At 30.2% G+C, this 25,561-nt stretch overlaps 3 protein-coding genes across 3 annotated transcripts; 1 reads left to right on the top strand and 2 right to left on the bottom strand.

The window, feature by feature from the left end:
• Nucleotides 1-7,650: 7,650 nt before the first annotated feature.
• On the bottom strand, nt 7,651-10,099 carry LOC108454220 (eukaryotic translation initiation factor 5A-2-like). Its single transcript, XM_017752605.2, has 5 exons — nt 9,858-10,099; nt 8,931-9,053; nt 8,787-8,843; nt 8,628-8,702; nt 7,651-8,027 (listed from the first exon to the last, which is right to left on the bottom strand). Exons 1-5 carry the CDS (start codon nt 9,978-9,980, stop codon nt 7,926-7,928), a joined length of 480 nt encoding a protein of 159 aa, XP_017608094.1. The 5' UTR covers nt 9,981-10,099; the 3' UTR covers nt 7,651-7,925.
• A 2,107-nt stretch (nt 10,100-12,206) lies between these two features.
• LOC108454253 (heparanase-like protein 1) lies at nt 12,207-19,279 on the top strand. The gene is made up of 10 exons (XM_017752655.2): nt 12,207-12,887; nt 14,029-14,246; nt 15,301-15,337; nt 15,692-15,875; nt 16,293-16,441; nt 16,914-17,147; nt 17,746-17,935; nt 18,070-18,195; nt 18,567-18,666; nt 18,774-19,279. Exons 2-10 carry the CDS (start codon nt 14,037-14,039, stop codon nt 19,170-19,172), a joined length of 1,629 nt encoding a protein of 542 aa, XP_017608144.1. The 5' UTR covers nt 12,207-12,887; nt 14,029-14,036; the 3' UTR covers nt 19,173-19,279.
• Nucleotides 19,280-19,397: 118 nt separating this feature from the next.
• Nucleotides 19,398-24,889, bottom strand: LOC108454254 (plant intracellular Ras-group-related LRR protein 7-like). The gene is made up of 10 exons (XM_017752657.2): nt 24,516-24,889; nt 23,404-23,473; nt 23,251-23,297; nt 22,857-22,965; nt 22,619-22,704; nt 22,226-22,316; nt 21,958-22,043; nt 20,695-20,781; nt 20,456-20,589; nt 19,398-19,705 (listed from the first exon to the last, which is right to left on the bottom strand). The coding sequence occupies exons 1-9, from the start codon at nt 24,612-24,614 to the stop codon at nt 20,479-20,481; spliced, it is 786 nt and encodes a 261-aa protein (XP_017608146.1). The 5' UTR covers nt 24,615-24,889; the 3' UTR covers nt 19,398-19,705; nt 20,456-20,478.
• Between the last annotated feature and the right edge of the window lie 672 nt (nt 24,890-25,561).

A 25,561-nucleotide genomic window follows, 5' to 3' on the forward strand; every position in this document is an offset into this window, starting at 1 on the left:
GGGTAAATTATACCCAATGCCACTAAACTATTATTAAATTTATGTTTTGGACAATTAATTTCAAAAAGTTATCAAATGATCATTAAAATATTCAAAAGTTTTCATTTAAGTCATTAGACTATTAAAATCATTATTATTGTATGGCATTTATGTTCGCACCACATGTACTAATTGAAAGCTTTTATTTCTCTTCTCTTCTACAGTTTAATTTTTTTTTCATGAAATAGCTTTAATCATCACGAATCTACCAACCAAAATTCAAACAATTTTCTTCTTTAATCTTCAACAATAATCGTCAGATTGACTTAGACCTAAGATATATTCTTTTACTTGTCAATAGATACTGGTCTACTATATCAATTGTTTAATCATCACTTGGAGCTCGCTAACTAGACTTTAAAATAAACAGTAACAACTCAATAACTTAAATAAAAAGTTTGAATAGTTTAGTGACTATTTTATAACTTTTTGAAGTCGAGTGATTAAAATGTAAATTTTCCAATAATATAGTGAACTTGAGTGGAATTTACCCTTTATTTAGTTATTTATTTTAGTTTTTTGAATTTTGTGTTACGTAAAGAGTAGGGGATAGGGAATGGGATGAGAGAAAAGAACGTGTCCTACAAAAGTAAAGGGAGAAAAAAAAGGAGACCCCAAATTCCTTTTCTTCTAGGTCATGTGATGAAAGAGAAATACCCATAAAAATAAGGCACTAATTTGAAATTTATTTAAATATATTAAATATTATTAGTTATTTTTTAATGCTTGGGATAAAAATATGATTGAGCGAGAAAAACCCAGAAATTAAAATTAATATAAGGTTTTCAAAATATAAGTTAAAATATCATATTTACTCTAATTCAACTGAATTTCGTTTTTATTTAAATTTTATGGTGTAAAAATAATTTTTTATTTAAAATAATAAAATTTAATTTAAAAATTCTTTATAAAATTTATTTTAAAAATATATATATTATGCTTGTTTGTGTAGGCAACATAGTTTTTTATACAGTAAAATATAACTTTAAAAATAATTATAAATATATTTACTTTCGTATCGAATCAATATAATTATTTGTATATATAATATAGCAATGTAAAATTGTGCTAATTAAAAATGTTGTTTATGATTTTAAAATTTTTTAAGTGAAAATTTCATATAAAAATAACACCGAATCAAAGTTCATGCATGATATTACACTTTAGATTAATGTATACTTATAATATTTATTTCTTTATAAAATAATATCCAAAAATCTATAGAACAAAATCTATTATTAGAAGAGGTACGAAATTTAAAACTCAAATTGAAAAAACGAAAACCAAATTATCATTAACTGTTAAAAAAGTAAAAAAAAAAAATTCAATTGAATCGAACAAAACTTAACCCTAATCGGCCTTGGCTCCCCGGACTAAATGCGTAATTTGCTTTTTAACCCCTCCCCAAAATAAAAAAGATTCAATTTAGATCTTTTTAACAATTGATTAAATAAAAAATTATAATTTTAATCCTTCTGCAACATTAATAATTTAATTTAACATTGGATTTCTTTTTAGAAAATAACGTTAACATTTTTTTTTCCTTTTTAAGTTTGACATTGACATTCCTTTTTTTTTTCTCTTTTTTTCATGATAAAAGTACATAATTTCTTCGTATTTGGTATTTGCTGATAATGAAAGGTCTTCTTTCCTTTGCTCTCTTTTTTAAATGGGACCACTCTTGTCGGGGCAGTGATTAATGATTAGCTTAGATTAAAATCAATATTTTAGCTTTATTCATAGTTTGCCCCTATACTTTTTTTTGATAAAAATATAATAGAGGCCTTTAAGTTATATTTTGTCTTCTTTACTTAAAAATAGTAATTTAGTTTATGTATATTAGATCAATAAGCAATTTGATTATTTTATTAAAAATTTTATTTATTTCTATTGTTAAAAAATTGGTCATTGTACAAGGTACAATGTTATTATTTGATTATTTTGTCAGTCGCACTAATTTTTTAATAGTACAAATAGATAAAAATTTTTAACAAAAAAGACCGATTTACCCTTTGACCTAATGTGTATAGACTAATTTGCCTTTTTTTTAATAAATGAGACAAAATGTAATTTGACTATTAGTACAGGACTTTCACGAAACTTTTACCTACTTTTTTCTCCATTTTACTCAAAAAATACGATAAAAATGTACCACATGTCATATTCTTATTGGTAACTTTTCCTTTTTCTTAAGGGGTAGCATGAAAATAATAATTCTAGTAATAAAATGGAACAAAAAAAAAATAGATATCAAAATAGAAAAACGAGTATAGTTTAGGATCAAATCATAATATTTTTGGGTGAACTAACTTTTACTAGGTCAAATTGTGGTAGGTCTTTCTATCATATTTAAATTTAGAATTTAGTACTTATACGTTTGATTTGATATAATTTGATCTCTTTACTTTTATAACATCATTGAGTAGTTTAAATAATTAACTATTCCAATTAAATTACTAAATTGATTTTTTCTTAAAATATTCATTCCACATAGAATTATGGTTCATGGTGTTAACTATTCGAATTCAGAAAAGTAGATAGACCAAAATGTGTAATTAAAGTATAGGATTAAATCATAAATTTGAGCATCGTGGAAGGATCAAATTCAGAAATTGACAGTTTTAATATTATTATTAAACACCTAAACATATCTTTCCGAGCTGCCTATGTTTCTTTCGTTTTATATCCTCATTCTGCATTTGGAAAAAACAATTAAATTCGAAAATCTACCATTGGATCTTGTGATGAGATACGGATTTCGATATTTACGAATATTCGATTTTTATTGATTAAAATATTGATAATTTATATTTATATTTATATTTTATTATTTATATTTGTTTTATTTTTAATAGCGAAATTGAACTTTAATATTTATCAAATACATTTGAAAAAGAAATCTGAATACTTATAATTTTTGCACTTTTATTAACTTTAAAAAAACATTTTAATATTTATTTAACCTTTAAATTTATTTTTTCTCAAATCACCATAAATAAATAGAAAATTAGGATTTGCTAATGTTACATACATGTTAATTTGCCACGTGGACGATACATTAGCAATTAATTAATTTTAAAATTTAGAAAAATAAAAAATGAAAAATCATTAAAATATTTAAAATTTTAAAAATATTAAAAGTATTTTTAAGTTTTAAAATTTTAATTAAATAATGACATGTCATCTACATGGCAATACACTTGTACATCACATTAGTGAAGTTAAAAACGTTAAATTTTCTATCCATTTATCGGTGATTTAATTAAAAAATACAAATTTAATGACTAAAAGAGACAAATTAAAATAAATTGCTAAAATGACTTTTTTAATATAAAATTTGGGAGCAAAAAATATTATACCTTTATTAAATATATCCTAATTATATTATTTGTTAATATGTTACTAAAATGACTAAATATTTAGGGTATCATCAAAATTTTTAACGCTCGATTAATTTCAAAATGATCCGTTTTAAAAAGAATTTTTTTTCCTGTTTGGAATAATAGAGTCGATGCTTGTCCCAAATTACTATTTTACCTTTATACATTTAACTTATAAACAATACAATGTAATAATATATTATATAATAAATCCAAAAATACTTAAGTGAGATATTCATAAATTAGTTTTCCGCACTCAACTCCACTTTGTTTGATATTTATTGGGTATTTATAAGGGAAATAATTGCATGAAAAAAAGATGTCACATCATCATGCATTCCTTACCAATTATTAATGCCATTTCAACATCTTTTTTCATGCCATTTGACACATGTTTTTGATAATTTTTTTACCCTGAACATTGTGTTCAAGGTCGAGGGTCTAAGGTTTCAGGTTTTAGGGTTCGGGGTCTAGGATTTAGGTTAAAAATTTACCAAAATAATGTATCAATGACATGAAAAAAATGTTGAAATGATATTCAATAATTGGTAAGGGATACAGGATAATATGACATATTTGTTTTATACAATTCTTTCTTGCAATTATTTATGTATTCTAGAGGTGAATTTAAGGGAGAGACGTGAAAGCCTTGTCTCTCTAGAAAATGAAAAATATTAATTTTAGTCCCTTATTAAATAATGAAATTTTAAATTAATACATAGTAACATTAAGCTTTGATCCATTGCTTAATCCCTTTAAAATGATATAACCATAAATTAATAAATGATGAAATTATATTTTGACCTCTAAAAATTTAGAATTTAATTTCTACCCTTTTAAAAATTTATTAATTCTCTACTAACCCATCTATGAGGACAACACAAAGCAAAAGGCAATAGTAAATCTCTTATTGAATAAAATAATATCGCATTTATCATGCAATTTCTTTTTCTTTTTATTTTTTCCTAAAAGATCATAATTTAAAAAAAAAAAATTTAAATTATGCATGACAATTGAGAAGTGTGTAGGTAATTATGTATGTTTAGTACACAACTTTAAAGACATAGCCTCCTTATCTTTTGCAAAACGAAATTATTTGTGTCACTTTTATGACATTAAAAGATGTTATGTAGCTATAAATAAATAAAACTATGTTAAAAGTTTAGTAGGGAATTTGCTCCCCCCAAACAAGGCTTTCACCCTCCACAACACTTGCATTATTTTTTGTCATCATCAAACAAAACAAATAGAAAAACAACATTATTTTCAAGTACATTCTATTGTGTCATAATTATATTTAAATTTTTTATACATATACTTTAAAAATCTTATATTATAATATAATACAAGTTAATCGTATTCAGTATTATGTAATTATACTCTATTAATATTACAAAATGAGATATTTTTATAAAAATATTCTCTTTTATATAAAAACAAATAGTTTTGTTAATTAAGTATTAGTTTGATTGATATGTACATTATTTTCAATGTAAGAAGATATGAGTTTGAGTATGTTGAAGCGTATTATCCTCTTATTTATGGGTATGAATAATTTTAAATATTATATCAAATAGAATAGATATAATTAAAATTTAGAATAAAATTATTAAAAATTAAATATTTTAAAAATGAAATTTGACTGATTCTTGGGTTTGAAATTGAACAGTGAAAATATGATTTTTTTTTTTTTTTTGCTTTTCTAAATAATAAATTTGCATGTGGGCTTTCTCGCCCATTTTAAACTCTCATTTTAAGGCATAATTGCTGTCTCCCATTATCTAATCAAATATCTCCCCATCCCATGCTACATCAAAAACACTCGATTGCACTCATCTATCTATCTATATATTTATATACATGCAGGAGAGATTCCGAACTTTGATTATCAAAATCGATAAAAAAATCGTTTTAATTGGATTTAAAATAATTTAAATATTTAAATTTATTGTTATAATTTATAAATGAATGTTTATGTAGAAACGTTTATAGACCGAGCTAAGTTGAGTTGATTTCTAAATTAAAAAAAATTTAAACATGAACTTAATCTTAACTAACTCGAATAACTTATTTCAGTATTTAAAATACATATTTTATAATAATTCAACAGTTTAAATATATAATAGTGACATAACTAATTCAATACTGATTCGCCTCTTACAATATTGTTGATGATTGAATTTGAATAACATTATTTAATTATGCAATTTTTTATCAATAGAGACAAAAACTTTTTTTTAATGGATTGGGTACGTTTTTTTCTTCAAATTATACTTTTAAAAGTTACATAAATATATATATATATATATATATATATTACTACTATTACTAGTGTCTACAAACTACAAGCACTTTGTTAGAAGTAATTTATTCATTCGTTTTAAAAGGATTAATTCCACTAATTGTTTCAAAATTACTGTCCATAATCCTCACTGATCCCTATATTTCAAAGTCAAATTGTTAGTATTTTTCAACCAGTTTTTTTTTTAATCTACACAGCTATTAGCTTATATGTTAAATGTTAAATAATATTTAATTTAAAAGTATTTTAAACACGTGTACTTACCTTGTGAACGTTTTGGATATGTTGTGTTAAAAGAAAATCACACAATATGAATAAAATTTAAAAGGGTTTAAATTGAATTGTTTTTAATTAAGAGGGACTAAAGTTGTTATTATTCCATTTAGTTGGATGGCAATGCCCTTATTTGCCCCTAGCTACGCCCCTATGCAAGATAATTGCTAGATTGGAAGAACGCGGCTAGTGATTTTAGAATATAAACCAAGGCTATTTAGTTGAACTAATCCTTTTTTAAATGTTTCTTTTTAATTTAAGAAAAAAAAAACTATTACTATCTATATTTCTCATTTGATTTTTATATAAATTTTAGTTAACATTTTTCAAAATATCTTAAAATAGAGTATCAAGCAAGATTGTTAAAATTGGATTGGATCAATTGATTGGATTGAAAACCAATCAATACATCATTTAGAGGAAAATGTTGAACCGATTCACCTGTGAACTGGTACAGACCAATTGTACCAAAATTTTCTATTTTTAAATTATTTTTATGAAATAATAATTTATTTAATTAAATTAAATCAATCAATCAAATCAAGAATCGATGACTTAACTGGACTGATTAAAAAGATTTGGTACCAGTAATTTAAATACAAAAACCAACCTTTTAAAACAAATTTCCATTAACCATTTAGTTTGGTGATGATGGCATTTATACTTGCATCCGTCTAATAAATGGGGGAGAAACGAAATTAAAGAAGCATGGTAGAGGTATATTTATTCGGTGATCGACTCTAGTTTAGTCCCTTTGAATTCAACTCGAATTATTAGTTATTAGTTATTTTTAAAATTAATTATAAAATAAGTATTTATTATTTCATGTTTTCATATATTCAATATCATGTAAATAAAAATAGCATAAATAATATTTTACACCGATGTTTTAATAATTCAAATGTCACATGTTTTGTTTATATAGATTTTATTTGTTCTATGTAAAATTTTAAACCCATTAATATATATTAATAAAAACGATATTTCAACTTATTACAGATTAATTTCAAAATTTTGGAATTGTACTAATTTGTTGATTGAATCTATTTGTCCAGTTCAATTAAATAAATTATTAAAATTTATAAAAATAAAATAAAATAAAATAAAATAAAATAAAAAATCAGACTCATCCAACCTTATTGATTCTCAATACAACCCATCCTATCAACTTATCCAATCTAATTCAAACATTCCAAATCTTTTATGTCATTATAATCGGTAAAATCGAAGTTTTAAGAATTCACATTTGTAAAAATTACTACGTGTGATAGTTAATTAGTTCAAGTTGACTTATTTAAAGGCATTTATTGTTTCAAGCACAATAATTAAGCATATTTTAAGTCTATATTAAGAAACGAAAATTTAAAGATATTTATTAGTCAAATAAAATTCAAGCACAATCCATGCTCGTCTAATTTATTTATAGCTAATCTAAACATATTTTAAACCTATATATATATAATAAAAAAGTTTTTATTTTAAAATTAATATTAATGATTTTACATGTTTTTTCTTTTATTAATATAATATTGTTATAAATTTAATTTTTATTTGATATATTGGTTTAGAAAAATATGTGACGCAATATATAAGAATAAAGTAAAGTGATATATTATTACAATATGAAAGCAACATAGATCACTAAAACAATTAAAATGAAAACAAAGAGCCAAGTGTGTCGAATTTATTTATATTTTATTTTTATAAATATCAATATAATAACGTGACGGTTTCTTAACCCGAAGAGGAACAGTTTTAACATAGCACAACAAACAACTATTTCTGGTGTTTTTTTTTTTTTTTTTGGTATCCGTACCAAACATGATAAACAATCCAACACCATTTATATCAGGCACAAACTATAAACGCTTTTTAACAAAAATCTTTCCATTTAAAATCGCAATAAACAGGCTGCAAATAAAAGTCTCTTACTATTTTGGACCAATGTCCTTGAGTGCACAAATCTGTTCCTCCCCCATTGCCGACATAACAGACACCACAAGGTCTTTCCCCTCAGCGAAACCGTCCTTGATCTGCAAGTCATCAGATGAAACAATAATGCAACCATAGTTTCGTGGAAGAGAAACACGAGAACAAACGATTTCAGCTGGTTTTAATGCAGAAACGATTCAACTTGTAGGAATTCAAAGAGAGTTTGAAATCAATAAACATGAGAAATCGATCCTTAACGAGGATGAAGAGACGTGAATGCAAAATAAAAATTTCATTGTTATGGAACAATAATGCAACCACATCGGTCCTAATATATGCACCATAACGGGTACTAATCATGAAAAATGCATGCGTATGAGAACGTAAAGGAAAATAGAAACGCAAAGTTCGGTAAAATCATAGTAAGAAACAAGAGAACAAACAATTTCAACCAGTTTGAACATGCAATCCCCCCATTGGAATTTGGATTCAATCGGGATGCCAGCATCGAGAGGCTTGGAAATCAATAATGGCATAAACCTCTCAGACAATATAATACAAGTAGTCAACATCCAACCTTGGAACATAAAGAATTTTTTTTATTTTTTTTAATTCAATTCGGTAAATCAAATAAAACAAAACACTATTCAATCGCAAAAGAACGGTGTGTAACAGAATGTATCAAAAAACAGTTAGTTGACCTGTTTCAACAAGTTTTCATCAGTTGGGAGCCTCAGATCGTCCTTAGTGTCTCCGCTCTCAGTCAGCAAGCTCACCTGAAATATTTAACTAGTTCAAAACAAAAACAACCACACACAAAAAGAAAAGAAATGAAGCAAAAAGGAATCAAATGAACTTACAAATCCATCCTCAGAAATGTCGATCAATTGGTAATCAGTACGGTTGACGTGCGGCACCTGTTAGAAACAAATGAAATCATTCACTTACGGAATCCAAGTTACACAACATATTAAAGTTGAAACCGGGATGAAAACAATCCATACATCACAATTGTGGGAAGAAGGAACGATATCTTCCAGCTTCTTAGCAGTGAAGATGTCGATCCCAACAAAGTGACACTTAGCATGTCCGTGCTTCCCAGTCTTGGAAGTGGAAACTTCGACAACCTGTTGAATATCAAACAACAATAATCATGTTAGCTAAACTTTGCAGATCATATGCACCCATATCTGGTGCAAATTAACAGTCACAGTATTTACCACATGCTATATCAACAACTTGCTCATCATTAGAAGAATCACTCAAAAGTTATAATTATCTTAATATTAAAAGCTTTTAGTTGTTTGTTTTGTTTTGAAAAGTTTATGATTCTGAATCCGGAGTTAATAAGGTTTTGCCGCACTTTTTCAAAAAACAAGAGTGAAACTTGTAAATTTCTGAGGGTTAATATATCATTTAGTTCCTGAGTTTGGTTTCAATGTTTAATTTGATACCTAAGCCAAATTGGGTCATATGACCCTATGAATATTTGACACTTGTGCTCATGGGTACTTAATTGAAAAAGGAAAACCTTAAGTACCAATTTGAAATCAAAACCAAACTCAAGTATCAAATAATATATTAACCCTTTTTCTTTGCTCAGTTGGCTTCCACTGCTAAACCGGCTGACTTAACCTATTTTAACTAACAATAACATCAGATTAACCATCATAACCGATTGGGCCGAGTCGACTTGTCCAAAGATTATCGGTTAAGTGGACTAAATCAGTTCGAATCGATTTTTCTCACTCCTCTAAAATCACTAAAAAGATAACAGATCTGAACCATCAGATTCTCAATGTAAATTATATAAAAAAAATTAAAAATAACCTCAAATCTAAAAATATAATTCCGAGTTCATTTTAGGATAATATCGAAGAGATCCATCAAAAACACACAAAATAGCAAATTCTGAGAATCAAAGTGAGGACCTTGCAAGGACGGCCTTTGATGACGATGTAGCCGTTTTTACGGATAGTACCGGCCTGCTGAGGATAGGTTTTGGAGGCGCCGGCGTCGGCCTTGGACTCGAAATGGTGCTCCTCGTCCGACATTAGCTTAGGATATCCAAGCTCTGTTCTTTTTACTTTCTGGTTTTGCACAAAGCAGAAAATTTGGCAATGAAAAGAGAAGCGTGCGGGTTTTAATTATATATAAAACTTAGGGTAAAATATAACATAAGTTGCTGTACTTCTTATAAATTTAGAATCTGGTCTCCATACTTTTATTTTTAAAAAATTTAATTTCTCATTTCAAATTTTAATCTAACTGTTAAAATTATTTTATGAATTGCATTATATCTGTTAAAAAAGTTAAACCCGAAATTATCGAATATCGGAAAGACTCGACCATGTTTTGAATTTTATTCGTAATTATCCTTTGGAAGAGTGAAGATTGGTTGGTCTCTTCAACCGTTGATATTTTTAGTAATAATCGGTGATGATGAATGGTTGGAATTATTATAGGGGGAATATGCTGCTGCGTTCTTTGAACGCGACACAATTTGTTTTTCTTTTTCGGGGTTATTTTCAACGGAAGCCCCTACATCATAGCTTAGATTTTAATTGAATCCTAAATATATCATTATTGTTAAGAATGAAGTAACATTTAGTCCCTAAAGTTGGAAACGTTTCTCACCTTGGTCCCTAATATTTTTTTAGTATACATCAACTTGAATTCTATTTAGGTATGCTAATATTATACTTTAAAATTGTGTCAGGTCATCATCGTATCTTAACAGAATTCAAGAAGATTATTTCTTTTATTTTGTATCTAACATATTGAAAAAACAAAGTGTGATTAAAATCCAAGAGGATTATTTCTTTTATCTTAACATGATAAATGACTTGATTGACATGGTTAACTAGTGAGATAAACAAGGAGGAGAACATGGTTATTTGGGTGGTGGTACACCTTTGGCCAAGGCGGAGAGTTATTGAAATTGGTTTAAGTTTTTTGGTGATAGATTTTTGACGAGGAAGAATGAAGAAAAATGTGATGAGACTTAAGTCTTCTTTAATTGTTATTCTGAACTTATATGCTAGGAGATCAAGATGTCTACATGTCTAGATTTAGGTGATAGTTAAATCATACGTTGTTCCGTTGCAATGACAATAATATTCTAGGATATAATTTCTTAAAATGATTGGGTAATCAACAAGTCTGGATACCTAATGTATTCTATTTATGTTCAATAAAAATTATCTTATACAAGCTCGTCACTCATACGTGATTCATCAATTTCGTTTAATCATATAAGTTTACCCATTGTGAGAGGTTGGCCTCTGTCCATCATATTTCACTAAAATTTTGCCTATAGGTGATCAACACAAGAGTGCCAAAATCCTGCTCACACGTAATCACCACAAGCGTGCAAAAGCTGTGCAAAAATTCTGCCTACACGTAAATCTAATCTGTTAATTTCCTGCACCAACTTGATTAGGTGTTGTCATAAACCGAGTTAACAAACTTTGTTCTCAATCTAACCAGGTCACTTGAATACTCCTCTGTCTCTCGTTAATATTCGCACGCCTGCGACATCATTCCACCGCCCGGGAGTAGCATACACATTAGAAAGAAGTACATAACCTCCTTCACGGTGCGGCCTCAGTTCAATGAGTCGTTTTGCGGCTTGAATCCCAAAATCCACATTCCCTTGAATCTGGCATCCAGTCAGAATAGGCTGTAAAACTGCTGGACCTGGCTCGAAAGGCATTGACGAAATTGCATCCCTTGCTTCTTAGAACTTTCCAGCTCGACAAAGCAGATCTATAAGATAGACATAATCATGCCCATTTAAGGTCATACCGTGAGCCCTATACAGTGAACTGAAAAAATGCAGGCGTTCTTCAGCTAAACCTGTATGGTTACAAGCATTTAGGATTGCTGTGCAAGTAACCCGATCAGGTAATATGCCTGCCTCCAACATTTGCTTGAATTGTTCTAATGCATGAATACCATGTCCATGCTGGCCTAGAACTGATATAATGGCACTCCGAGAGCAGATATATCAGTCTAAGAAACCTTGTAGATGGGCATGGACACGGTATTCAGGCATTAGAACTGATATAACTTTTATCTTATAGTTCTAGGCCAGCAAATCGGACCATCTAATCAAATTGAAAATTGGTCAGTATATTAATCTAAACAAAAGGGTTGAACCGGCCTATTAACAAATCTCTCGGAACGGAGAAAAAAATTGAGGATTGAAGGTTTAATAAATTTAATTTTTTAAATTAATTAACTAATTATTGTTAGACCTACTATTGACCAATTGAACCTGATTAAATCAGTGGTTTGCTCCGTGAATTTTCAAAAACATTGAAATTTAACCTTGGAATTATTACTAAAATTTTCCGGTTCAAACTCAAATTTAAGTCAGAATGATTTTCATTATCGTTGACCCAATCTTAAAGCCCCGAGAATCGAGACTAACGTGTGTTTGCCTGGTCTAATACTCGAGTTCTTCTTATTGAGTAAAAATCATCAAAAGTTGTAGTTGAAGGCATTACTTAAAAAGGCAACAACAATCTCTCTATTTCAACAGCTGTTGTTAGGTCATTGTCTTTGCGGTGCTAATAAGCTTTTCAGCTTAACAAAAAAGTTTACTATACATTCATGGTGAATGCGAAGCTTTTTCTTTTATACGTGAATGCTAATGTTTTTAACGTAAATTTTTAGCCAAACCCCACAATTCTGTGTTCTCTGACGCATTTCATCAAACATCTTTTTTGATGTCGTGGAAAAGTGGCAGTGGAGCCTTAAAATAATGATTTGACAGTGTATGACTGTGTGCTTGTTTGTTGTTTCCAAAGAAACTTCGTTGCATTTCCCTTTTTTGCCTTTTTCCCCCCAAAAGGCTGGTTTCTTATATCGGTTTTCTTCCCCCCTCCCTTCTTTTGTTTAACATGTTAGAGTTGAGCTTGATCATAATTCATAATTTTTGTCCTTGGCAATTGCAGGTTAGTTTTCTCTTCAATGGGTCGTTTATAATTTTGTTGAATTTTGAAACTTCGATTGATTTTGGATTTGAGTGAAACTCAGTGAAGAACAATGGCCTCATTTTTTGTTCCACTCTTATGGCATATGTATATTGATGCATTAATGATGTTTTTTTTATGTTTTGAGATCATATATTTATAAACACTGTTGGTGTTTGAATGAATCTAAAAACATGCCTTCTCTATAATTAATATTTTTTTTCTTCTGAAATTTACTTAGAAAATGCTAAATTAGCTCATTGTAAATGGCAGTTCTTAGATAGAATTAGATTAGAAGCTGCAGTCAATTATAAAGTGTGTTATCCCACTATATCCTTACCTGGTTTGACTTTGATTTAGTTAAAGCATATGTCTGACAAATATTTTGATAACAACATTGTTGATGTTGAGATCAGACAAACCAGAGATGGTAGTGGCATTGGACGGTTCACCTTGATTAGGGTAAGGTGGAGGGCCACGGTAGAGGGTGCTTGGATTATGGTAGTGGTTAAATCGGGTATTAAGGAGAAGTGCAGGAGAGAGGGAGAGAAAGAGAAAAAAGAGATCCTGTTTTTCGTCGGAACAAAGGGTTTATATACTCTTAACTATAATCTCGAGGCGTTATGTGTCATCATCATAATCAAGTCAAGAGAAGGTGGCCTAGTGGTCTGTTCCCGTGGGCTTAGATAGAGTAGTTGTAACTAAAAGTGGCGGTTAATAAGGGGGTTTATCTGCGTTCACATGTCCTCGTGCAACTGTAGAGTCGAGGAGTGCCCTGAGGGGTTTATCCAGAGAGTAAGCAAGACTTTTGTTTGGCACAGGTCTGAAGGGTTGTTTATGAGGGGTATAAGGTCTCCGAGGGTAGAGGTATAACAAACATGATGGAAAAATCTTAAAAAAAGTTAAGCCTACTTGTGTCACATGTACCCTTATACTATAATCATCCGATTCCTAAAACAGCTGCAAATAGCAGAGCAAGGTCTTAAGATTTGATTTCTTTCAATTTAGTAACATTCTGGAAAGATGTTTGAAACATTCAAGATTCTATGTTTTTGTAACTCATTTCATGTTATGCCACAAGAGAGGTTCAATTTCTGATAGAATTGTGTATCTTCTTTCACAGTTAATGAAATGGAATTTGGCATGATTTTGATCTTATTTGTGGCTTCAATCCCTACAATTTTGGCTGAAGATATTAGTTATGGAACAATTGTAGTTGATGGGACTACAAGTATTGCTCAAACCGATGATAATTTCGTTTGTGCTACAATCGATTGGTGGCCTCATGATAAGTGTGATTATAAGCAGTGTCCGTGGCACTATACATCTGCAATAACTTTGGTGAGGTTTCTTCTTAAAAGATTAATCTTTCTTTTTGAATTTATTGTGTTTTGTTATGTTACACGCATTTAAAAGTGAGTATTAGATAACTTCATCGAAGCTCACTAAATAATTAGTAAATTTACATTTTAATCACTTAACTTCAAAAAATTACAAAATAGCCAATGAACTATTCAAAACTTTTCATTTAAGTCACTGAGCTATTAAAATTGCTATTGTATGACATTCTCTGTTCACATTGCCTACACTAATCAAAAGCTCTTCTACATTTTAGTTTGTTTTTTCATTAAACAATTATGAACATTACGAATTTGTGAACCAAAATTCATATAGTTTCTTCAATCTCCGACATTGATCGTCAAATCAACTTTAATTTGAGTTATGTTCTTTTACGCATCAATATGTACTGATTTATCGTATTGATTGTTGAATTGTCACTTAGAGCTCAGAATCTGAATTTAAAAAGAATAAAAAGAAAAACTTAACAGCCCAATAATTTAAATATAAACTTTCAAATAGCTTAATGACTTAAATGAAAATTTTTAAATAATTCAGTGACCATTTTGTAACTTTTTAAAGTTAAGTGACTAAGATGTAAATTTACTAATAATTTAATGACTTTTGGTATAGTTTATCTTTTCATATTTTCGAAAATAAGACTCTCATACCCTTGTCTTAATATGTATCGAAGAAGGATACTTTAGAAAAAAAAAGAAAAGTTAGAGCACTATAGCTAGGATGAAGTCAGAAAATTATTTTAGGGGCGGAAATTAAATTGTTTATTTTACGATAGTAAAATATAATTTCACCACTTTAATATCTATATCTTTATGATTTTTAAAAGATTAAATTAATTTTTATTATATTAGGGGTCAAAGTAAAATTCTACCTTTACTAATTTAAATTTTTATAAATTTTAAAGTACCTAAATAAAAAAATTTTCATTTTAAGGGTGACTCCGCGAGCCCCAGGCTAACCCTGAATATAGCTGTTATGTTTAAGGGAATATTGAAGCAATTTAGTAACTAAATATGCTTTTCTGTTTTTGTAACAGGACTTGTGTCATCCTATCCTTACCAAAGCTATCCAAGGTTTGTATTTATACTATCCTGTTTCAGGGTGAATGTCGGATACATATGGTTATATTCGATTTTTTATATTCAGAAGACCATACCTCATACACCCAAGGGGTAGGCAGGGCCTGGCCCTTAAAAATGGCAAAATATTATTCTAGTCTTTTAAAGTTTTTAAAACTATAACTTAATGGTAAACATACACTTTTGCCCTTCAAAAATAAAAATTTTCAATTTAATTTTTTTAAATTTCTAAAATAATAAGAATATATAAAAGTATAATTGTACTTTGACAACTTCATTTCTGTATGGTGCTGAGTTTATTTGTTGTGAAGCATGATGGGGCTAATCCTTGTACTTCACATTGTTTAGCTTTCAACCGTTTGAGAATACGAATTGGAGGGTCTTTGCAAGATCAAGTGTTGTATAATGTTGGAAATTTGAAGTCTCCTTGCCATCCATTCAGAAAGATGAAACATGGGCTGTTTGGATTTTCAAAGGGATGTTTGCAGATGAAAAGGTGGGATGAACTAAACCATTTCTTCAATGCTACCAGGTAAGATCAGCATTTCAAGTATTGTAAAGTTCCCCATAGAAGGTGAATTTAAAAAGTTTTCAACAAATATAAATATACATCAAGGTTTGTTTGCATAGGGTATTTCAAGGAAGATATTCATTTCGATGCAAGACCATTTTGGTCGCGAATTTGACAAATAAGACTATTTTGGTATTAGAATTTGACAACTAAATTTATTTTGATCTTTAAGCTTAAATTTCATCAAAATTTGATTATGTGACCAGTGTTGACTGGGTTGGTTGCTCATACCCTTTAACCCCTAAACCATTTTCTTGAATTCACCCATGATCACATCCTTACGCTCATATTTAGTTTTCAAGAAAAATGAATAGTAGAAGCAACCTATATTAAGCTTATGCTGCTAATACGAGTATCACTTGATTCCAAAATTTGCAGTGTGATGTTGACCTTTGGCTTGAATGCACTCTATGGGAGACATAAAATAAAGGGGAGCCTTTGGGGAGGGGAATGGGACTCTAGCAATGCAGAAGATTTTATCAAGTACTCCATTTCAAAGGGATACCAGATAGATTCATGGGAATATGGTACACAGTTTTAGACTAATTAAGCACTTTATATTAGTAGTGATAATGGTCGATTCGGTTCAGATTTGGAAATTTTCTGCAGTAATTTTTTAAAAACTGAATTAAATACAATAGATAATTAACTTGATTCGAATCGAATTTCATTTATTTGGTTTGGAGGCTGTCGCTCCATCTTATGTGACACCAACATTTTTTTATTTTATTATTTTAATAATGATTAATAATATTTTAATTTATATTTTGAGTGCGACACCTATTTTTACTGTAACAAACATATCATTTTTGTAACTAGTTTAGAACCGATACCATTTTTGAAATTAGTTATTTTTAATATTATTTTGATAAATTTCTTACTAATTTATCTATTTTTTGAGAATAAAAAGCAAAAAAATCTAATTTTTAGTGCAAGGACCTTCACGGTAATTTTTCCTTTTTCTCTCATCTCTAATGAAGCCTTTGTCTACTGTTTTAGGTAATGAATTGAGTGGAAATGGTGTTGGTGCACATGTTCATGCTGACCGATATGGGAAAGATTTGATCCACCTAAAGAAAATCATAAAAGAGTTATACAAAGGCTCCCAATTTGAACCATTATTAGTTGCACCAGGAGGATTCTTTAACCAACAATGGTTCACCAAGCTTCTTCAGGTCTCTGGCTCAAATGTACTTGATGCTATAAGCCATCACATATACAATTTGGGTGCTGGTGAGTTTAGGGTAGTTTCTTATTCTTTTGAAGTATTTACTTATACAGAGTAAAAATATCATGGAAGTCTATACATTAGGAGTCAGATTGTATTTTGCTCGCTACTTAAAAAATGAGCAAATTAATATAGCAGATGGAATAACTAGACAGTGACACGTGACATGCCAGGTGTACCTCCTACTGATGTCCATAAACAATTTTTAACTGTAAAAATAGATGAAATTTTTAATAACATGACCAGTTTGCTTTTTGATATAACATATAGGGACTAATTTGCCTATTTTTTGAGTACATGAGCCAAAATGCAATCCAACTTCTAGTATAAGGACTCCATAATACTTATATCACTTATACACTGTGTTGAAAAACCCGGATCAAATCAGTTGGTTGAATCGAGTTGAATACTTCACTTGGTTCAACTAAAAAGAATTGGATTAGATCAGAATAAACCCTGTTTTATTTTGAGAAGACTTGGTTAATAGACATTTCGCTTATAACATTGGAACATATAGACTCTTTTATGATGGGAATGTATCATTGTGTTGGTGCTCCGTAGGCCTCTATCTGATGTTTTTTTAAGCCTTATTTTTCAATTCAGGTTCTGATCCCAAACTTGTAAGTAAGATATTGGATCCTAACCACTTGAACAAGGTTGCAAATACTTTCATCAATCTTGCACGCACCGTCCAGACGCATGGTCCTTGGTCTTCCGCATGGGTCGGAGAATCCGGTGGGGCTTATAACAGCGGCGGTCCTCACGTGTCTGACACATTCGTCAACAGCTTTTGGTAATCACAATTTCTGAACTAAACCCGTTTAGCATTACCCTTTGGTATACAGGTTGGTTTTTGTGGTTGAAATCATAGATTAGGAGTTTGAAAATTGAGTTTTGAATGAAATGATCTTATTGTCATGATTTTAGGTATTTAGATCAGCTTGGAATGGCTTCCAAGTACCATACTAAAGTATATTGTCGGCAAACACTAATTGGTGGCAACTATGGTCTTCTCAATGCCACAACATATGTTCCAAACCCCGATTATTACAGGCAAGAAATAGACATTTCAAGTTCTTTGCTTGTTTGTCATTTTGGTTTTACGTTGCTTCGTTTTTGCTTAAAATATTCGTACCTGACATACATTGAAATATAGGACCGACCAAATATATGGAAAAACTTTTTAAAAAATTGAAGAGAAGCATAAGGGTATCTGACATTGACACTCAAATCCGAGTGGTGAACTTGAAGGGGGAAGAGTGACAGAACTGTGGAGTTTATTTCATATATAAGTGTGCAATTTGTATGAAAAGGACATTTTACTTTGGGGCTTTCTTTGCTTTCGAACATATCAGACACTGACACTGAAATTTGACTAACTTGGTGTATAAAGACCTTTTTTATGTTTTAATGGTGCTGAACAGTGCACTTCTATGGCATCGTTTGATGGGAAAAACGGTTTTAGCTGTTGGTAGTGATGCATCCCCCTTTTTGCGATCTTATGCCCATTGTTCTAAAGGAAGAGTGAGTGAGATTATGTTGGGGATGATTTTTCGAAAAATTCTTCAAATATATGAAAAGTTTTAATATATATATATATATATCTATATTTAACATTCATGTTTATGCAGATTGGTGTGACTTTACTCGTGATCAACTTGAGTGATCAGACGAAAATCATTACGGATGTTCAAAACGGTATGAACAACAACATCAAGTTGGCTACAGAACAACAAAACATCAGCAGGAAGAGCTTCTCATGGTGTCTTAAGAACACAGCTTCTGGAGCCGAAATCAAAGCTTCTTCTGACAAATATTCATATAGAGAAGAGTATCACTTAACTCCAAAAAACGGGTACCTTCAAACCCGAACTATGGTTCTTAATGGCATTCCTTTAGAACTTACAAGTACCGGAAACATCCCAAGGCTAGACCCTATTCGTGTTAATGTTAAGTCTCCGATATCCATCAGTCCGTTGTCGATTGCCTTCATAGTATTCCCCGACTTTGTTGCTCCGGCTTGCAGATAATCGTTCGAGATTCCCTTTCATACGCTATAATATAGTTTTTCTAGGTTAGTACAAGTTTTTGTCAACTTTAATATCTATACTCGTACTTTCCTCTAAATATAAGAAAATTCCTTTGTCCTTTACATACATGCATATGCATGTTAAATTAAAATTTCCACTAGAATGAATTATTTAATTAACCTAATTTATTAATAATAAAAGTTCAACAAGAAATCAAAAGTCTGATTTGAAATTAATCATTGTACCTAATCACTAGGATTTCAAGTTGTAATTCACTATAAAAATATTTCAAAAGCGAAACCATCCTTTTAACGATATACAAGTCTCTGCAAATTACATGGCATTATGGTAAAAACTATAAATAAAAACGAAAGCTAAATATCAATTATTTACAAATAAAATCCAACCCCAATTTTTGCAAATATACATTTTATTTTTTAAGAGAAAAAAACTAGTAAATTATCAACATGATCTGTCCCAATCCACACTCTTTGATATCTGTTGCTGCTCAAGATTTTGAACCATTGTCCCCTCTGTTCAAATGGGAAAAAGAAAAGGTTGATTTTAATATAAAAAAAGAAAAGAAAAAGGGGAATATACAAGACAAAATATGGAGTTCCTAATCGGGAAAACATGTAAATTGGCCTCTAACTGTACACTTTTTAACGATTTGACACCTAAAAATGATATTCATACTCGGGTACATGAACTTTCATTTCCGTTGAGTTAATGTACCTAATTGTAAATTTTGTTCTTACACTACCAATTCGCTAAAAAGATGTATGGATCTTTGGGATAATGTGGGACGGATTTTATCTAAAACTGTCCTGACCCAACCTAAAAAAGATCCACCTACCTGCTCCTAAACCCAATTTAAGGAAAAAAAAACTGTCCCTTAATGATCAGGTCAGGATAAAAGCCGATAAATTCGGGTTATTTTGCCAACCCTAGGAGGACATGGTTTAGCCTGCATGCATCCTAGTTCATCTATAAACTATCAATTTGTTTCAGCGCAAGTACTTTCTGCAGCCAATAAGCTCTATGTCATATATATCGGCATTATGTATAAGAACAGCAACAGCTGATTTTACCATTTTTCCTGTTCGAGTATCTCTAGTCTTAAATATCAAAAGGTCTAAAAATAGATCGCTAATTTAAGTGATACATCATCAAGACTCGAATACCTCGTAGACTAGTACTGACATAACATCATTTAAGCTGTTTTATCCAATAACTTCAGTGTCTATGTGCAATAAACTTAATACTGTAAGACTCAAACTTACCGGAACTAGAAATGCAGCAGAGTTTATAGATCGACACCCTCATCGAGGCCATTCGAACCAATCATCACATTAGAGTCAATTTGCTTGTCAAACTTCTTCTTCCTTCTTGCTTCGAATTCTTGGAACCCTTCCATCTGAATACATATTTTTTCAGTTAATTAAAACACAGGAAGCTTTAGTGATTTTTATTTTCCGGATTACTTGAACCATATCTGGAAGTGAATCATGGAGATACTTACTTGCTGAAACTGATCCATTGAAATAGGATTGCCGTGAAGAGAGATATTCTGAAGAGCTTTGCAGTCTTTCAATAAATTAGGAGGAATCTGTCAACCAAGAGATATCGGTGTATAAATCGAAAATGAACTACCGAACACTGTCCTCAAACAATGTATATAACAAAAATCACAGACTTAACATTCAGATTCTTTTTCCACTCAGTAAAGCGAATCTGCATGAGTTGCTATGTACATATTTGTATAAGCTGCATTCACATAGGGAGTTCTGTGCTATGGTACTTGGACTAAGATGTTAGTGTTAAGTATGAGTATATTCAATTTTTCTAGGTTTTCCCATGTATTTAGCGAGTCCTTGGAAGCTCAATCCCTATATCCATATCCAAAATTTTGTCAAACATGTCACGGGTACGGATATCTAAAGAATATATAAAGAGTTGGAGCAATCAGCAACCCAGGTCCTATGCAGCCAATGCACAGCTGAAATCTAGCTCTCCACCACATAAGATACACCTGCTTGATTTTATAATTATATTTTTTCCGTATGATTCAATTAGTTAAAGGAAAGTATTCATTCTTTATGTTAAGAACTATACTGTCTGGACTCTTCATTTTTCTTAAAGTACACATTTCTGGACATAGGTATAAAGGATATAACTCTCCAAATACATTTAAAAACCTAAAAATTGAATATATCCGTGTCTGACACATGCCAGTATTGGACACATGTCATTACATGAACCTACATGATCAGCAACAAATATTCAAACCAAGCTTTTCAAACTTAATCTTCTCGAATATTCGTATTTTATACATTTCAGCATTAATTTTCAATTGTACCATAAGGTCTCTGCCAAAATCTTAAAGGATATCTTTGAAAGCTTCCTGATTTAGACTAAACACAATTGAGAAACATTGGCATATTCCTTGTAAGACATCAGGGGCAGAATTTCTAATAGAAATAAGTATACTGGCTGATGTTTCCCCGACTCCTCATTTTTCTTGAAGTGCCCATGTCCAAAACTTGTGTCTAATACAAGGATACAGGGGTACAACTTCCAAGGATCCTCCAAATACATGGAGAAATCTAGAAAAATCTGATCATACTTATGTTGGGTACATACTCATATTTGACATTCACACACAAGGCCGAGTAACTTAGGTAACCAGCACGACTTATGCAAAGGGCAAAAGAAATTCGAAAAAAACTACTAGTGTTGTGCAGCAGGAAGAAGTTAGAAATGATGCGAACAGTGTATTAAATACCTGGCTGACTTTGTTATTGTTTAAGCAAAGTGACTTTAAGTGAACAAGATTGCAAACAGATGCAGGAAGTTCTTCGATAAGATTATCTGCAAATTTACACACAGTCATAAATCCATAAGTTTTAGAAATATGATAGAAATACATGAAAGTAGAAAAACAATGTCTAACACATATTTGAAAAACAATTATTTAACAAATGAGCTTTAAAAGCAGGAAAGTAATTTTAGTAGAGAAGTGATAACTGCTGAATATGCATGCATAAACATACCATTTGCTTGCAGCTCTTCCAAAGAAAAGCAGCTCCCAACTGATTCAGGAAGATACTTTAACTTGTTGTTACATACATTAAGTAATGACAACTGCAGTACAAAACAACGTAAATTAGATCCATGAACTATTTGAAACATTCTAAACATATGGCATACCCCACTCATTTATTGTAGGTTTACTTAGTGCTTTATCAAATGTCTAATACCTCTTAGCATTCTTTTTCTTCATTAAAAAATTACCATATAATAAAGTAAAAATCAAAATAAGATCAACTTGGCTGATCTCGAGATTATTAGGGAAGCTTAAACCAGGCAAAGATGCAAATCTTTGTGAAACCAAGTATCAAGAACAGTTCTACAAGGTTCATTATTATATAAGTAGGGTCACTTACATTGCGCAAGCTGCCAATAGTCTCGGGCAAGGACATTAACATATTTCCAGAGATCGATAACTTCTCAAGTCTTACCAGCTGGCCCACTGGACAGAAGAATGCAGTTAGAAGGCAGTGAGACAGTACATTTACCCCATGAAGTTTGCAGACATTGCCATGAAAGCAAATCCGCAAACAATGGAGGCAAAGAAATGGGTACATATTAGATTTTTCTTACTTATTTAGAAAAGGATATTACATTCATCAGGTAAGGAAGTAATTTGATTCCCATCAAGTATCATAACTTTCAGAGACTGAAGCTTCCCGATATTAATTGGTAGTTGCTCGATAAGATTACTGGCTAAAATCTGGATGGAAAGAAAAGAGAAAGAGATATTTTAAAAGGTAACTAAGCTTTAAATAAAATCTCTTCATCCATCACAATAAGTCAATATGCTAATGAGGACAGACAAATACTCATGTTCGATAAAATAATTTAATCGAATGCATTTGCTGATTATAACAGCACACTCAGTGCCGCAAAAAGTTACGAACATGGAAACAGTAATTCAACAAGAAAACAGCATTATTCAACATGCACATGTCAAAAGAAGCTATAAATATTGCTAACAGTACTTGCATGTAAGTCTTACCAGACGCTGCATGTTGACTAATTTGCTGATATCCACAGGAATTTCAACTGCGCGGAAAGATAAAATTAATTAATAAACCTAAGGATTCACTAAGCCAGTTTAAGATTCTTTTTTTCTCCTTAAAGGAAATTCTTAAGTTGGGAAATGCCAAACCTAATTTATTGTGCGTTAAATCAAGAGTACGCACAGATCTATCTAGCTCAAGAACTTCATCTGGAAATGTCTGTTCAAGTCAAAGCACACATCAGCAGACACACAATTGAACAAATGCAAGAATCCCCCAATAGAAGAACAACCATGTGTTTTCATCCAATATGGCATAATATTTGAATAACCAATTGGCATGAACCCTGCATCTATCTAATTGTAATTGATCCCCACACAAAAGGCCAACATGTTAGATTAAGGCTTTCTTTGATGGGGATAGGAATGGTAACGGTTTGGTTTGGTTAGGAGAAAAATTTATGGTCAATGTGCCATATTTTGGTTTCTTTTGAAAACTGAACCAACCCAAACTGAATTCAATTGTTTATTCATTGGGTTTTAATTTTTTTTCTTAAAAAAAATCATTTATATAATATTTTAAAGGTTTTTTTCCTAAAACAGGAATAAAAATAACATATTATACAAAATTAAATAATAAAAATCAGTTCAATGTGAATTATGACAGCTTTTCATCTTAGGAACCATAAACCGAACACCAATTAGAAATGGACTAAATACAATAAAAACTGAACCAAACACTACAGTTCTCAACCCTAGCTTTGGCTACTTGATTTTTATAGTTTTTTGCTCATAGAAAGGTGTTTAAAAAAAATGCTAAAAAGCAAAATAACAATTAATCAAAAATAAATTAATGACTAAAACACAATACAAATTCTGACCTAGTTGACTAAATGTAAATTCATGCCTTCAATTCTCCAAGAACAAAGCATCTTTAATTTGCAATTCATAATAACTATTAGCAAACAAAATTAAATGATAAAATACTTAATTACACATTTAAATATCAAAAATTCATTGAAAACTAACTGTATAAAGACCCCAAAACACACACACACATGGGATTTGGGTATAGAATTGGCCTAATAATAAGCAATAACAACACTCTTAAAAGCTCTACAATATCATCGAATCAAATAAAATTTGGATAAACCCAGAAATCTTAATCATCTAAAATATCTATCGACTTCCTCGAAATAGTCGAATTACATATAACCGGATCAAAAAAACAAAAAAGCACCCAAGAGAGGTAAATGGCTTGCCTTCAATTTGGCATCACGTAAAGCAACAATGCCAGTTGATCGCCACCGAGCAATCCTATTAGCTTTGGAATCAGCGCCTTTACTTTGACAACATCCCATCTTTTTTTCCTAAAAAATATTTCCCACTATTTTCCCAGAGAATTTAACCGGGAAAGAAACTATGAAGAAGGGAAAAAAGGAAAGGAAGGAGATTAAACAGATGAGTCAACAAAGCTTTGAACAGTCTTCAAATGGTGTGCTATTGTTTTTGGTGCAGACGAAAAACCGCGTTGCTCTGAGGTGGGATTTTTTTTGACGTTTTCTGTTGATATATGGGTGAGCTCCTATGGCCAACTCGTCCGCCGTATTTTGTGCTAAAACCACGTTTTAAGCATATATTTTAAATTTTAAATTTTAATATTTATAGTTATTAATATATGTTTTGAGAGAGATTTATAATATTGTACCATAACACACCCACTAAGTGGATGAACAAAATAATATATTTTTAAAAATCATATTATTTTGTATGTTATCATTTAAAAGGAAAATGGTATGCCTAGTTTGGGCATTCACATATATAAATTTAACTTAAAAATTTGTAACTTTTAATAAAAAATTTATTTTAAATATATTTTATAAAATACTTAAAACAAAAAGAATAAGTTTATTGTATTAGTTACTAATTCAAATAACTTTTACTAAATCAAACCACACTGAACTTAATTAAAAACATTATAATAACTTAAATATTTATTAGTAATAATTGTAGTTAATTATTTTTTAAAAAAAGCTTGTAAACTTTTTTAAAATAAAATTAAGGATGGCAACGAGATAAATTTTTATCTGCCCCAACCTCCACCTAAAATTTGACTCTAATACCAATTTTTAAGAAAAAATCCACAAGATTCGACTCGAAATTTAATTTTTGTTTTGAAATAAAAATAAAATTGAAACTAATATTTATTTAATTATTTAAAGTAAAACTTATTATGTATATTAAATATATTTTTGTAAATATTTCGAAATGAGTGAGCAGACTAACCCCAAAAATGGAGTGAAACCTC

The sequence above is a fragment of the Gossypium arboreum genome, chromosome 9, assembly GCF_025698485.1.
Source record: "Gossypium arboreum isolate Shixiya-1 chromosome 9, ASM2569848v2, whole genome shotgun sequence".
Classification (NCBI taxonomy): domain Eukaryota; kingdom Viridiplantae; phylum Streptophyta; class Magnoliopsida; order Malvales; family Malvaceae; genus Gossypium; species Gossypium arboreum.